The 14596-nt window shown below is 38.7% G+C and overlaps 1 protein-coding gene across 1 annotated transcript in view; it reads left to right on the top strand.

Annotated features, from left to right (window-relative positions):
* The window catches only part of Dnajc15 (DnaJ heat shock protein family (Hsp40) member C15), a 55858-nt gene that overhangs the window by 21302 nt on the left and 19960 nt on the right, over positions 1-14596 (top strand). The window contains exons 3-4 of the mRNA XM_021203921.2: positions 2426-2499; positions 10584-10660. Of these exons, the coding sequence (XP_021059580.1) occupies positions 2426-2499; positions 10584-10660 (151 nt within the window). The remainder of the gene's footprint in view (positions 1-2425; positions 2500-10583; positions 10661-14596) is intronic.

Genomic DNA, 14596 nt, shown 5'->3' with positions numbered 1-14596 from the left:
CAACCTGAGCTAAGATGTCCCTTTATTGAAACACTCTTCTCAGGTGATTTTTAGACTGTGTCAAGGTGACAATTAAAATTAACCATTACGTGTTTTGATTGTATTCACCTCCCCATCTCCTTCCAGATCCCGACCCTAGCATGATGTTTTAAATGTTAAGCTGTAACATGTTAGATAAAGTTAACTCTTAATTTTGAATTTTAAAATTTGGATTGGGAGGGTATGAACTGCTAGAGAAAATAAAGTTCTGCCAAAATACTGCATATACTTAAAAAAAAAAATAACCATTACATCATGTTATTTAAATTTTTGTTTCTAAGTTCTATGGATTTGATAATGTTAATTGTATTTTTTCTTTGGATAAAGCTACATTACATTCAATGTTAATACAGTTAAGATCCAATACAAAATGATAGAGTTTTATTTGGTTCTATACAGTATTTAATTTTACACAGTTCTCATTAAAAACAATCAGAACTTAAAATTAACAATGCCCTTTAGATCTTTTTGCCAGCAGGGATATGCATCGATTTTCTACTATAGTTAACTACTTCTGAGCTTTGATGAGAAAAAGGTAATGTTTTTAAAGGAATCCTGAAAGTTGTCATAAACATTAATCCATTTTAGTACTATTATAGGGTAGGCGTAATTATAAATTCAACTGTGAGCTTTTCTTATTAATTTAGAAAAAGGATTTATCGTATTTGCTTTCCTTTCAGACAATGACAAGAACTTGTGTGTACATTTTACACAGAAAAAATTCATGTTACAAATTAGAGTAGCAGAACTTGCCCAGAGCCAAATAAGACCGAGTATAAGAACCTAGGAAAAGGTATTCTTCCATTTGTTGCAACTAGATTTTCTAGTGTGTGTTGAAATGAGCCTTCAGATCTCACTTCCTGAAGTCTTTGTCTTTCCTTGTCACTAAGGCAGGAGTTTAGTTGGTGTGCCTGGTTGTGATTTTCAGGAACTTTGAGAGAATTTGAAAGTGATAGTTTATATATGGAGTAAAGTGGTAAGCTGTCTTGGAAGATCCAGGTTGATTAATTTTCCCTCTGGAATTTTTAATTTGCAAATGAGATTCTGGCTGGTATTAGAATTTAGGTTTGTGGAATCTTACATGGTTTCCTAGCAAGACCAGTGGGAAGGGCACAAGTAGAAAGTGTGCCTTCTGATGGTATTCGGAATGACTTAGGATCTGTATTGCTGCAGAGCCTCACTTGTCAACACAAGGGACTATTAGGACACTCAACAAAGGACATTGAAGTCAGAGTTTAGGCCTTCTTCCAAAAACTCAGATATATTTTTAGAACAGGAACTCGTATTAAATTTTGCATCTTTGGTTGATTGTTAGGAAATCTCTGACAAAGAGCAGTTTAGCAATTTTGATTTAACAACTAACACTTCCTCTTGCAGAGTTTCTTACTATTTCTCTAAGTATAATATAAGCACATGTTTTCTATTTGGTTTTACATTTCCTAATCCAAGTTTACTTCTTAGTAATTTGACTGGACCACTTTCTAGTAATCAAATTAGAAACATTTACTCCAGTATGTACATGTAAAAATGTAAATTCATGGTTAAATAAACTGAACCATTTTAACTTTCATGTTCAGTAGTAATTATAATCTGAAGTATAACATAATAATAATTATAATCTTTTGATCACCTTGGAGATAATTTCCAAACTCTTTTCAGTACCTTGGAGCTAAAAGTGATGCTAAGTTTTATGGATGAGAAATCATTGGAATCTGGTGATTTTTAAATAAGAATTAAACATTTAAAAACCAAAAAAGGAAAATTAAAATAAGATTTTAGAGAAAGTAACATCCAGAGTGAGACAAATGGATAATCAGTTACTTAGGAACTGGCTTCATAGCTTCCCAGTTCCTTTGGAAGTGGTTGCTTTCTTACCCTCCAGGTCACTCTGTTAAGTGCTTTCCTATACCCTGTGTCTGCCCAAGTGTTTGCTTGCTGTGTACTTCAATGTGATCATCAAAATGGCAATGTCATTAATTATGTAGTATCATAAGTATCTGTTACAAACAGTGATTTGTTCTGTTCAGTTTATTGTGGAAGGAATATTAAGATATTATTATAATCTGCAACTGTATAAGTATAAAATAATATACATATAAACACTGAAAACTAATTCTATTATCATGCGCTAGAACTTGATATGTGTGTTAGCTATGATAATATTAAAGTCAAAGTCTGTTTAGAAAATTACAAGTTTGAAAGTCTGTCTGTTTAGTAAATTACAAATTTGAAAAATAATAGGTCTTTTTGATAAAATTTGAATACTCATTTGAAATAGCATTTATAAGATAAACTATCAATAAATTATATATGATAAGTGCCGTAAAAGTAATGACTGACATTGATTATGAAGATTATATTTGTATTTGTTCTACTTACTGTTTAGGTCGCTACGCATTTCAAATCTGGAAACCTCTAGAACAAGTAATCACTGCAACAGCAAGGAAGATTTCCTCCCCAGTAAGTTCACAAGGCTGTCATTAGGAGGCCCTTTTGATGGTCGCTTGTCTGCTGCAGAGCAACTCCCAGCAGCTCCGAGCGTGGCTGAGGCTTCCCACCTGGAAGTTGGGAAGAAGGAGACATTTGATTCCCTCAACATCATTTATGAGACTGTCTAGTTTATGGTGTTAACTTTCTTAGTCATACGATTTTTACGTAGGAACTTGGAATTCTGGTTTTGATGACTATTAGACTCTAGCTAGTGTTGGATAGACTTTTTGAAGGAGGCTCTCATGTAGCCCAGGCTGGCCTGAGGTCTTTGCTCCTCCTTTTCCCATCTCCCGAGTGGCTGGCTGTAGACAGGTGCCACAACTCCTAGCCTCTATGGGTTTTTGTTTTGTGAGATAGCATCTCACTATGTAATCAGTGTTGACTTTGAGCTCTTGATCTGCCAGCCTCGCACACCAAGTATTGAGATTGTGGGCATGTGCCACCACACCTGCCATCTCTTTCCCTTCTAATGACTGTTTATTTACTCACTAAACGTTTAGTGAGGGCCCACTACTTGCCAGTCCCTGTGCCTGGAGGTGAGAAGAACAGCCGAATAAAACAGACAAAACCTCTGCCCTAGTAGAGCTTATGTGGAGTGTATTTCATCTTGATACCCTGTATCACTGCACTTGACCATCTCGAACATAAAATTGCAAAATTCCAACCACAAAATCCTATAGGGCTATACATTCATTTAACAGAATTCTAGATATTCTTAGAAACTTAGAAGAACAGAATGAATGAAAATGGGTATTAAACAACTATCGTGTGTTGGGAGCTGGAGAGAAGGCTTGGTGGTTAGGGCCTAGTCGCTCTTCCGGAGGACTCAGGTTCACCAGCACCTACATGGCATCTCACAACTGTCTGTAACTCAGTTTGCAGGGCATCTAACCCCCGTACACAGACAATAACAACAATGCACAATAAATAAATAATTTTTTTTCTTAAAAATTGATACAATGTGAATTGCAGTTTGTGATCACTGAAGACTATACCATGAGGATTCATTGAATCACTGCAATGTAAACATTGGCTTACAGAAATTAGAACCAGATCAGGATTAGATAGACTTGGTTTGTAGAAATTTGAGAGTGGACGAGTTGAGTTGTTTTAGCAAAGACATTACAAGCCCATGGGGCTTAGTTGATGACAGCCCCTTCAAAGATGACAAAATGACAAGCAGTTCAGCCCATGTTCAAAAGAACTTCAAGAAATTTTCTGAAATATGAATGTAGTTTATAGAGTTTATAGTTTGTAGCTTTGTTTTCTCTTTCCCATTTACATTTGATTTGACTAGCACTGGTAGATATTTTAGCATTAGTACTGGTTAGCATTCACTGTGTGTCTGCTACATGGCAGACACTGTAGGCAGGGGCATGTACTCATAGACCAAAGATACTTCTCTCTATGAGCTTACATTTTTACATTTTAGTGGAGATAAGCAATTTAAAACATGAAGATTTCCAAAATTATCAAGTATCCTTAAGAATTCCAAACCAGGGTAAGAAACAAGAATAGTAGAGGAGAAGGGGGATTTGTTTTATCCCTTGTACTGTCCCAGACATGGACCCTCTGAGCGTCCAGTGTGTTCTGGGCAGTAGGGCACTAGAGGTCTCCAGGTGGGATGTGCTTACAGCAAGTGTAATTCCAGTGGTGACGGAAGACAGTAAACAAGCTGGGGCCCAGATCTTGCACTGCCTAGGACCATGGCTGCACCTCTCTTCTGTTTCTGAGTATGTAAGATTTTGAACAGGGGGAAGGACGGTTGACATGCTTTCTATTAGCTTGTCCTTTGTCCTGCCAAATCTTCAGAGGGTAGACCAGAGTGAGCCAGAGCTCACTGTGAAGGTAGTTGAGAGGGAATAGTGCTAGGTAATAAGGGTGTGACACAGTGACAGAAATGGAAACTCTTAACAGGGTTCACTTGAGCATTTGTTGGCTTTGTCTTTCCATGTGTGTCACTTCTAACTGGAAACAAATTAGAAACTATCTTGCTTCTGTTCTGGTGATCTTCTGTAAATATATGTACACCTCACATAGAAAGCCTTTAAGCTTTATGGAGCATGTATTGTTTAATGCTGCAAAAGAAGGAAAAGGTCTTGAGAATGTCTTGACCATGGCACTGCTCAGGAGAGGCCTGCAGCAGGCCAGGCAGCTGACATGCCCACACTGGAGGCTTTCCCTACGGAGGGAGGCGTGATGGGGCTTGCTGCTGCTGCTGCCCTTTCCCTCATCGAGATGCTTTAATAAATCTAACGTCTCTTTTAAAACAAAACGTGCTTACAGTTTGTAGGGAAACTGTTTAGAATAGCTTACTCATCATCGTCTTTAAGAATAATTCATTACATATTAACCACTCGAGAGAAACTGAAACATGGAGTATCCACATGGCTTCTCTTCCCCCTAAGGAGTCCAGATGCCATACTTCATAAATGCAACATTACAGGATTTGATAAGTGTTAAGTTTGAACCAAGTTGAGTTACTAAAAGGTAGGGTAATTGTATGTCACTCTCACATGCACAGGGGGATGGTCCCAGGCTAGTGGGCTTCCTGCTATTTGTTCTGTACACTCTATATCACTTGAGAGTTACTGTCCTGTTCTTAAGTCCCTCTGCTCTTATTCACGTGTTGGAATAAACTTCCTGTGTTGGAAGGTCAGCTGGAGTGAGTGTCGTCTGGGAGCAAGGATGGTGGGTGTGTTCATTGTTTTTCCACTGGCACAGTTTGTGTGGCCCCTCACGGTTGACTGTGACTCGTTGCTGCTTGAGATCTAGAGCTACCAGTGTAACAGAAGTAGAGTTCCCAGGCCCCAACCTCACTGCCTGCTCCCCGGTCCCCGAATAGTCAGAGCCAGAGTTTCTGCTGGTCCCCTGATCTTTACACCCGGACAGCCTGTTGTGTAGTTTTGTTTCACTGTTTGGTGATTTTAGTTTGTTTTTTTTTTTTAATTATTAGCATCTTATCATTTCATTAGAATTCTTAATAAATTGTAACTTATTTGAAAAGACTGCTTTATTCTGTCATACTTGTGTTTTTCTTTGATTATTTCTTTGATTATTGTGTTTTCTTTGATTATTTCTTCCCTCTATTAAGTCTTTATAGGATTCTTATTAGAAGGAAGTATCTACCTGGTTTACCTCATTTGTTTTTGTTCCTGACTTTTTCTTCTACATTTCATATCCAGGCTGGTGGTTAGCAATGGCCATCTTCAATTCATATGAATTTTATATAAGGAAAATGCTGTAAAATGTATTTTATTTTTAATTATGTGTATGTATGTGGATTGGTCCACATATGAGTGCAGGTTACCTAGACGGTATAAGCTCTAGTGTTAGACCCTAAGGCTGGATAGATGGGCAGATGTGCACTGCCTGCTGTGAGTCTTCTGCAAGAGCCTCGGGTTCAAAACTACCAGCCATCCCCTCAGCCCTACAAGAGAGGTCATTGTTCCTTCTTGTTGTTGTCATTAATTTATTCACTTTACATCCTGATTACAGCTTCCCCCTCTCTACCCTCCCCTCCCCCCNCCCCCTTTCCCTTTCCCCCTTTCCCCTTCTCTAAAAATGGGGGGCCACCCCTGGGTACCAACTCACCCTGGCACCAAGTCACTGCCAGATTTGGTTCATCCTCTCCCACTGAGGCCAGACAAGGTGGCAGTCATTGTTCTTATTTCTTCATGGCAGTGTATCTGTTTGTTTTCTTGGTCAAGAGGGGGAAGTCGCAGGCTCTGGGCTTTTAGGCTGGAATTTAGTAGAGTGTAGTGATGGTCTCTTTTTGCCCTTTACCTCAATACTTAAAAAATAAATGGTCTCTGAACCGAATGGTTTTTCTTGGTTTTCAGGAGGAGCTCATTCTTTCCTAGTGTGTGTGTGTTGTTCTGTTTTCCTGATATTTGGGGCTACTGTGATGGGTTTTCCACCTGTAAATGCAGTCTTTCATGTTTTAGACATCATCCTTTGTTTAAATTTTGTAGCTTACTACTTATTTCTTATTTTCAAAGTCAGTTTTTTTTTTCTTATTAAAAATATTTTCTTTCTCATTTCTAAGGTACTCTGGAAGACAAAGAATCTTTATGATTATCTTAGGGTTTCTTTTGCAATAAAGAGACACCATAACCATGGCAACTCTTACAAAGGAAAACATTTCATTGGGGAGCTGGCCTACAGTTTAGAGGTTTAGTTTATTATCATCAAGGTGGGACACATAGTGGTATGGGCAGACATGATGCTGGAGGAGCTGAGGGTTCTACATCTGGATCTGCAGGCAGCTGAAATGGAGTGACACTTCAAACCTCAAAGCCTGCCCCCACAGTGACACACTTCCTCCCACAAGGCCACACCTCCTAGTAGTGCACTCCCCATGGGCCAAGCATTAAAATGGGAGCCACTCCTATTCAAACCACCACAATGACTCAGTCTGTTATTTTGAACTACTGCCCCTTTGTTTGTTATTTAAAATGTTTAAATGAATACTAATTTATTCAACAAATGTCTGATTACTCCTAATTTGGGGATAGACTCCTGAATCATTTATCTTCTTCGAGGCTTTTAATTTTCGATTTGTCTTTTTATTTGAAGTTATCCTGCTATGGCTCTATCGTTCTTAATAGTTTCTATGAAGTGTATTTCTTCACTTCACTCACCTGCTTTTCTGTAGGATTGTTCCTGTTACCGACCGAATGACTAATGATCTTTTCAGCTTGAGGGGTGTTAGCTTTCCTTTGGTAGCATGACACTGCTAATTATCCTAATTTCAGAGAGGAATGAATGTGATTCCTGTTGTTACTTGTGTGTGCTTCTTGAATAGAATAACACAAAATAAAAATTTGCATGTTCTAGGGTGTTTCCAGTAGACAGCACCATCTTCTCTCCACACTTGATCAAATGATTGTTACTTGTAATAATATCGTGATAATGGATCTGGACATTTCCATGGGAGCACAGCATTTTCAAAGAAGGGACTGCACATCTTATCTCTATATCCTAAACAATTCAGTGTTGTATATCTTATCTCGCCTCAGACACCCTTTGAGTTATTATTTAATATTAGAGGAGAGAGATACTGAGTTATAATTTTGTGCCTGCTTATAATACCAATAGTAATTTAAAGATAATAGATTAGTATATTATAAAAATATTTCTTTTTAAAATTGTCTAATATGAAAACCTAAACTTCATGGTTTTAGAAGGCAGGATTTTCTCTGAAGAAATGTGCCTATAATTTAGTAGTTAAGCAACATAAGCTTTCATTCTCTTGTCTGTTTTTCTCTCTGTTGACCCTGCTGGGATCACTGTCCACAAAACAGTGTTCTTTTAGAAAGGTGTGATGGCTTTCTTGCAGACACTGGATTTTGAGGAAACTTCTGTGGCACCATTTCTATATAGTAAAAAAGAAAATAGCACAAATACCAGTGTTTGCATTTAAGGTTAGTGTCTTGGGACTATAGAGGGAATGACAGTTTGGGAAACATTGTTTTATCTTATGCTGACTCAAAGTCTCAGAGCAACCTAAGGTAGATGAAGACTCCAGCAATACCTTTTTTTGTAGAGAAGAACTTAATCAGCCTTAAGCATGATTTAAAACCAAAGTAAGAACAAATGTGCTCCTGTGGTAATCAACTCAAATATCCTGCTCTCGTCTAGCAGTAAGGTTTGATTCTAGTAAAGACTTTGGTCTCCTGGGAGTCTTTTGGACTGTCTGGCCTTCCTCTGTCAAGTACCCAGTTTCTCTCCTGCTCAGGCTTGAGGTTTGCTCTCCTGTCCTGTGTAACAGTCTCTTGTGTTTTGCTTCTGTAGTGGATTGAAAATGATGTGGCACTTGGAATTGGTCATGTTACTCCTAATGCGCTGTTTGATTTTTGGATCAGTATCTATGAGGTAAAAGACAGCCCTTGACATGACTTGCAGCCAAATGTCAACATGGAGGGGGAAGTTGCTTCTGTACTAAGCACATATACTTTTTTTTTTTTAATTTTATCAACATTCTTTAAACAATTACAGTATAGCCACTACTTATTTATGTGACATTTACATTGTTTTAGGGACCTACGGGTGATTCGGAGTGTATAAGAGGATGAGGTTGTTTATATACAGCTAGTATGTTGCCATTTTATGTAACTGACTTGTATATGTCAGCATTTCAATACAATCAGGGTTCTGGAATCAATCTTTGGTATGTATTATAGTCAGTGACTCTAGGTACTTATTATTCCTTATGAAAATACAGGCTTCTGTCTAGAATTGTATACGTGGGCAATCATATATGCCTATGTTTCTCTCTAAAACCTGAGTTCATACACCTACTTTGTGTTTAGAGCTCCCGAAAATAATTGCTTTCCCTTGCTTGCTCTGATTTCTTCACCTCTCGTTTTTGATCTCTCCTTTTCCCCAGTTTGAGACAGGATGTTGTTCTGTAGCCAGAGGGAGCAGTGATGTGTGTGCTTCTCCTGCCTCTCCCTCTAAGTGCTTTGATCACGGCTGTGCAACACTGCCCAGCTGACTCAGTTGGCTGGGCTGGAACTCAATTCTGCTTCTCTGTTGACCTTCTCTTTGTTAATTCCTGGTGTTGATTCTTGGATCACATTCTCTTTTACCCATCAGAAGCATTTGAAACCAATTTTCCCTACCTCATTTTGGGCTTCTAGTTTTCTTTCTAGGTCAGTGTTAGCATTTTTTACTTCTGTTTGAAGCTTTGATGCAGACTTCTAGGCTCAGTCTGTACTTACATACCTTTGGGAGTCTAGCTCAATCTCTCTTCACCAAGCACTGATCACACCGAGAACTCTCAGGACTTTTCTGTAGATTCAACTTCTTGTCCACTTAGAAATTTAACACATTGAAACCATCCTCATGATATCTATTTCCCACAACTGACAACTGTTCCTTCACTCAATCTTTATGGCAGCTCTAGGTCACAAATCTTGAAGCCATTTGTGTGGTTTGGGTTCTCTGAAAAGCAGATGATTGGGGCAAAATTTGGAGGGATATAACTTTAAGAAACAGTCTTAGACTAGGCATCCTTCCAAGCAAGACAAGAGTAGAGGAACAAGTTGGGTTGCAGTGCAGACTTAACGAAGGCTGGGCCACAGCAGCTACCATTCACTGTGGTTAGAACAGGCCTATGACCTTAAACATGACCTAGGAAGAAGTAAGGATAACTGCATCCAAGGACTGAACCCTAGAGAACCACGGTGCACACACCTCACTCAGTCACTTCAGATATGGGCTGCTCTAGGAAGAGGGCATGACCTTGACTTTGGGCTTAAATGGTCAGAGCTCAGGCTGACCAGCAAGCAACAGCCCTGTATCTGAGTCCTTTAGTCCAACAAGGCATCTGGACAGCACATAACTTGTCTTCTACACCACTTACAATTCCTCTTTTTGTCATAGCCCATAGTAGTCCACCAAGCAAATGTTTGCTTTTAAGATACACGACAACTATCTGGCCACTTTCCACCACATTCTCAGCTACCAACTTCCTTTATTCCCAGTGTCTTGCTAGTTCACAGTCATGATCTTCAGCTGGTCTCTGACTTCCAACCTTGTTCTTTTCCACTCCTCAAGCTAATCCTTCCAAACAAAGCCAAATGATGCTACTCTAGTGCTCTGGTCTTCATTCCTAACTCACATCAGCAGCCACCATGGCCATAGCATCCCAGCCTCTCTGACTTTCCTGTCGGTTACACATTCTTCTTTCTCTGTCATCCATGATAGAGGCAAACAAATACCTGCCATGTCACTATAAGTGACCTGGTCAAGGTTATCCGATGAGAAAAGCAGTTCTTTGCTTAGGAAAGACATTGGCTTTTGCTGATCCTTCAGTTAAGTCTCAGTAGAGAAAAGGTAATGCATTGAAAAGTTGAAAACATTGTTAACTTTTTTCTTACATTCATCTTGGTTGGAGTTTCATGAAAGGATCATTGTGTAGTGCATTTCCCTGCAATTTCAAGTTGATTTCTAGTAAAATGTATTGCTCTTCCTGTACCAGTATGAGGGGATTGAGGTCATGCTACTTCGTGCATGGAACTAATTATTTCTTGTTCTTTTCCGTGCAGAGCTTTTCATCCTACTATAAAGGAGGATTCGAGCAGAAAATGAGTAGGCGAGAGGCTAGTCTTATTTTAGGTGTAAGGTAAGTGCTGCATAAGTATTTTTGTTTTGTGGCCAAGATTGTCTTGAAAATTGGGGAGGGCAATTACAGTAAGTTTGTAATTAAATTTAAAACTTAAAAATAAAGCCCAGAAAAGAACATAGCATGTTTTTGCCTTTAAAAACTCGAGGTCTAGATGAATTGAAGTTCTTCATGCTCTTTGCTCTTTAACAAGGATTCCTAGAGTCCACGTCTATCCTTCACAAGATCTGCACTGTGGTGCTGATTTCTCTCTGGACCAGTTTTAAAACTTGATGCTTATCTTTAATTATAACGCAGATTTTGTTTCACAATTCTTTTTTTACTCTTGCAGTTTGCTCTCTACCGTGTATAATTTTACATTTTACCATTCATTTACTATTTAATACTAAACATTATAGGGGGAAAAGCCAATGAAATTGTGTGGCTGTGATTAACGGTAGCGTCAGGAATATTCTCTTCTCTCATAGATTTACTAGGATCTGTGTTCGTGTTGTTCTTGTATTGTCCCTTAGAGCATATGCTCAGATAGCTTTGGTTGTTTGTGGGTTTTGTAGTGTTGGGAATTAAACCTAAGGCCTTGAATGTGCTATGTGAGGACTGTACCACTAAATTATGTACCCGGCTGTTAGGTTTTTGTAAAACTGTAACCTAGCCTGGCCTTGAACTCATGATCCTCCACATCTCAGATTCCAGGGTTAGAGTTATCTACCATACACAGAGAGATGGTTACAATATATCATCTACTGCACATTTCCTAGTGACTTAATCAGTGTGATTAAGCAGAAGAATTAAAGAGATATACTGATAAGCCTTATACATCAATATAGTCTTTAACCCCAAACATTTTTATGACCGGCTCTAAACAAACGAGCAAACTGTGGGCTATCTAGATGGCTTAGTCCATAAAGTATGTGCCACCAAGCCCAATGATCTGAGTGCAGTGCAGTACATTTGGACCTGAAACCACATGAACTCACACACACACACACACACACACACACATACACACACAGAGGGATGGGTGGGTGGATGGGTGGATGGATGGGTACAAATGAATAGATGGGTGGATGGATGGGTATAAATGAGTAAGTGCAATAATAATTTTAAAAGACTGGGGCTTATTTTTGCTTAGTACTTTATTTTAATCTAAGAAATGGGAGTTTTCTTTCTCAGAGAAAGCAGATAGAATTAAGCTAAGGGACCTGTCAGTAACCATTTCTTGCTCAGCACTGCTCATGAAACATTATTATCTCTAAACTTAATGGCTTTGTTTACTCAAGATCAATTCTACTCTTGTAGGTGTAAGGATGCCACTCAGCTCCACAAACTTTGTTTCTGCCACCTACGCCCACCCCCACCCTCCCTTCCCTTGCCAATCAAACATATTACAGGGAGCAGTTTGAAATCCATGGTGTAGGCAACAAATAAATTTATTAAAATGTAGCAAAGACTTAGAGTCTTAATAGAGCAAAAGCAAAAGGGGAATAAACTGTGCATGTAAATGGGAATCCTCCCCTCATCTTCAAAGCACACCACTAAGATGATAATTATCCTAAAGGCAGTGATGTAAATTACTTATGGACAGGAACTTCTCTTCCATGCATTTTTACTTTAATCTAGTTTGGTGGGTAACAGTCCTCAGAGAACACAATACTTCAGGGTTTGTGTTTTAAAAAAAAAAGTGTTATTTTTTGTTTTTAAATAGGCATTGTAATTGATTTTTTAGGATATTATAACATGATTTTCAGACTTTGTTTCATTTGTTCAGTTAAAACTTAACATCTAAAATAAGAGCCAACATTCCATGTGACTTCAAATATGTACAATAGAAATTTGTGTTTTCCTAAATCGATGTCTTTCTTAACTAGTGATAGCTTTCAGATGTTTCTTGTTATGTGTTTCTAATTTGACTAATATAACCGTCCCCTATAATGTTAGAGTTTGCTAGGGTAGAGCCTTCCTCCCTTTAAGGGGTTCACTCTGTGTGATTGCTGTTGCCCTTGGCTGTGGGTTCTTTGGTTTTGTTTGAGGGCACTGTAAAATCCATCAAGCACTCATTGCATATTCAGTCTGAGGTAGTGTTTTAAGGTACAAGCTATAGACTGTGCCTGTAAGTCATTAATACGTATTTAAGGAGACATGTCAGGCATCTGGAACAACGAGACAGCATAGCTAGTCCCCATGTGCTGGAGCATGAGCTCCTTAAACAGAGCATCCAGGTACATCAGCCACAGGAAGCAAATCTGTGCTGTGTTCAGAATGATGTGGTTTTTATTTCTTCATAAGCAATTAAATAGCTTCTTAATTTAAGGGATTAAATAGTCTTCTTAGCTCTTGGGATTGCTACTTTGCTCTCTCAAAGATCAATAGTCTTTGACATCACAGAGTATCTATTTGAGAGATAACTAAAAGGTAAGTTTAAAAATATGTTCCTCTATAAGGCTTCTTTCTGTAAGCAATGAAAAGAAGTGTTCTTGAGTCCTTGCATAAATGACCTTGTTTATTTTGTTCGTGTGTTTTGTATACTCAGTTAGCCAGTAATTGTTCTTTTTTTGCAGAGGAGTTGTCTTTTTTATTTTCATTTTTTATTTTTGCCTTTTAAGTACAAGAGCTTTGTGTTTCAACCTCCTGACTGCTAGAAGTATAGGCATGTGTCACTATTCCAGGCCTGTAATAGGGTGTCTTAATATGTGCGGCAATGTTATAGGAGGACAGATAGCATGTAATTGTCAAGAAACTGCTAAAAACTGAAACAGGAACAGAATCAAGGATTGATGCCCGATAGCAAGAGGAGTTGTTTGAACAGGAGGAGGGCCTTAAACGCATTCTGGGTCCATTTGAAGGATCAGCCAGCCTCTTCGGTCTCAGAGTCGCATTTAGTTCCTGCTCGGGGTGTGCTTCGGAGTCATTCAGGAAATGTTGATTGTTTATATAAAAGCACAAAAATGTGTCATTTTTATATACATCCTTTACTTTTTAAAGTAATTCTTTGGAGCTAGGCTTTGTTGAGTGTATGTCGTGTATGAGAAAATTATAACTCCAAGTTCTAAGTGAGCACGACAAGCTGATCACTGAAGAGCAGTAGAATTCCGAGTTTTGAATTTCGACTTGAATAACTAAAACTGTGTGCTCTACTAAGGTTCATCCATTCAGATTCCCTTGAACTTCAAGACTACCAGCAGACTTTAAGCTGTCTGTTAACTTACTCATTTGAAACCTGGTAAAGTGAACTTGTTTACATCCTATGGCCATTAGTACAATAGAGTCTACTGTTGGTAATAAAATTATTTTCATGCTCAGAAAATGTACAAATGAGAAACACTTAGAATTATGAAAGTATCAGTTTTCCATAGTAATTTTATATTTATTTAATCTGTCTTCTTTAATTTTCACTCGCATTGTATGCTCTACTACCAGATTTTCCCACCGGTTTCTTACAAAGCTAGATACACTGTATGGAGTTTTGAGATGACTTGTTGAAGGACTACAGAAGGCAACTCTTCGGGAGCACACATTTCCTACTGGGCCTGTGCTAGTGCTTGGCCTTATCCTGGCCCTGTGGGGAGTGTGCAGGCTCCCTGCAGTGAGGAAACTGAGCACAGAGATTCAGACTTTGACCAGCAACACCCAGTGCTCCATAGCAAAACTGACTCAAAGGCTAGCCAACTAGTTCTGGAATGCAAATCCAGGTGACACCACATGTCCGCTTCCTCCAGGGTGACCTTAGAAGCATAAGCTTTCAGTCCTCTAGTGTGCATCCTGTGACTCTCCTGGCCTGTGTGTGTGGTGCTTGTGGGTTGTAGTGTTGTTGTGTGGGTTTTAGTGCTGGGGGCTGAACCCAGGGTCTTTCTTGTGCTTGCTAGTCAGGGTTCTATGATGGAGCTAAATCTCCAATCTGTCTTTTATTTACTTATTTTCTTTTTTTTTTTTTTTTTT

Source organism: Mus pahari, chromosome 8 (assembly GCF_900095145.1).
Source record: "Mus pahari chromosome 8, PAHARI_EIJ_v1.1, whole genome shotgun sequence".
Taxonomy (NCBI): Eukaryota; Metazoa; Chordata; class Mammalia; order Rodentia; family Muridae; genus Mus; species Mus pahari.
Note: the sequence above shows the minus strand (reverse complement) of the source record. Positions and strands in the feature narration are given on the sequence as shown.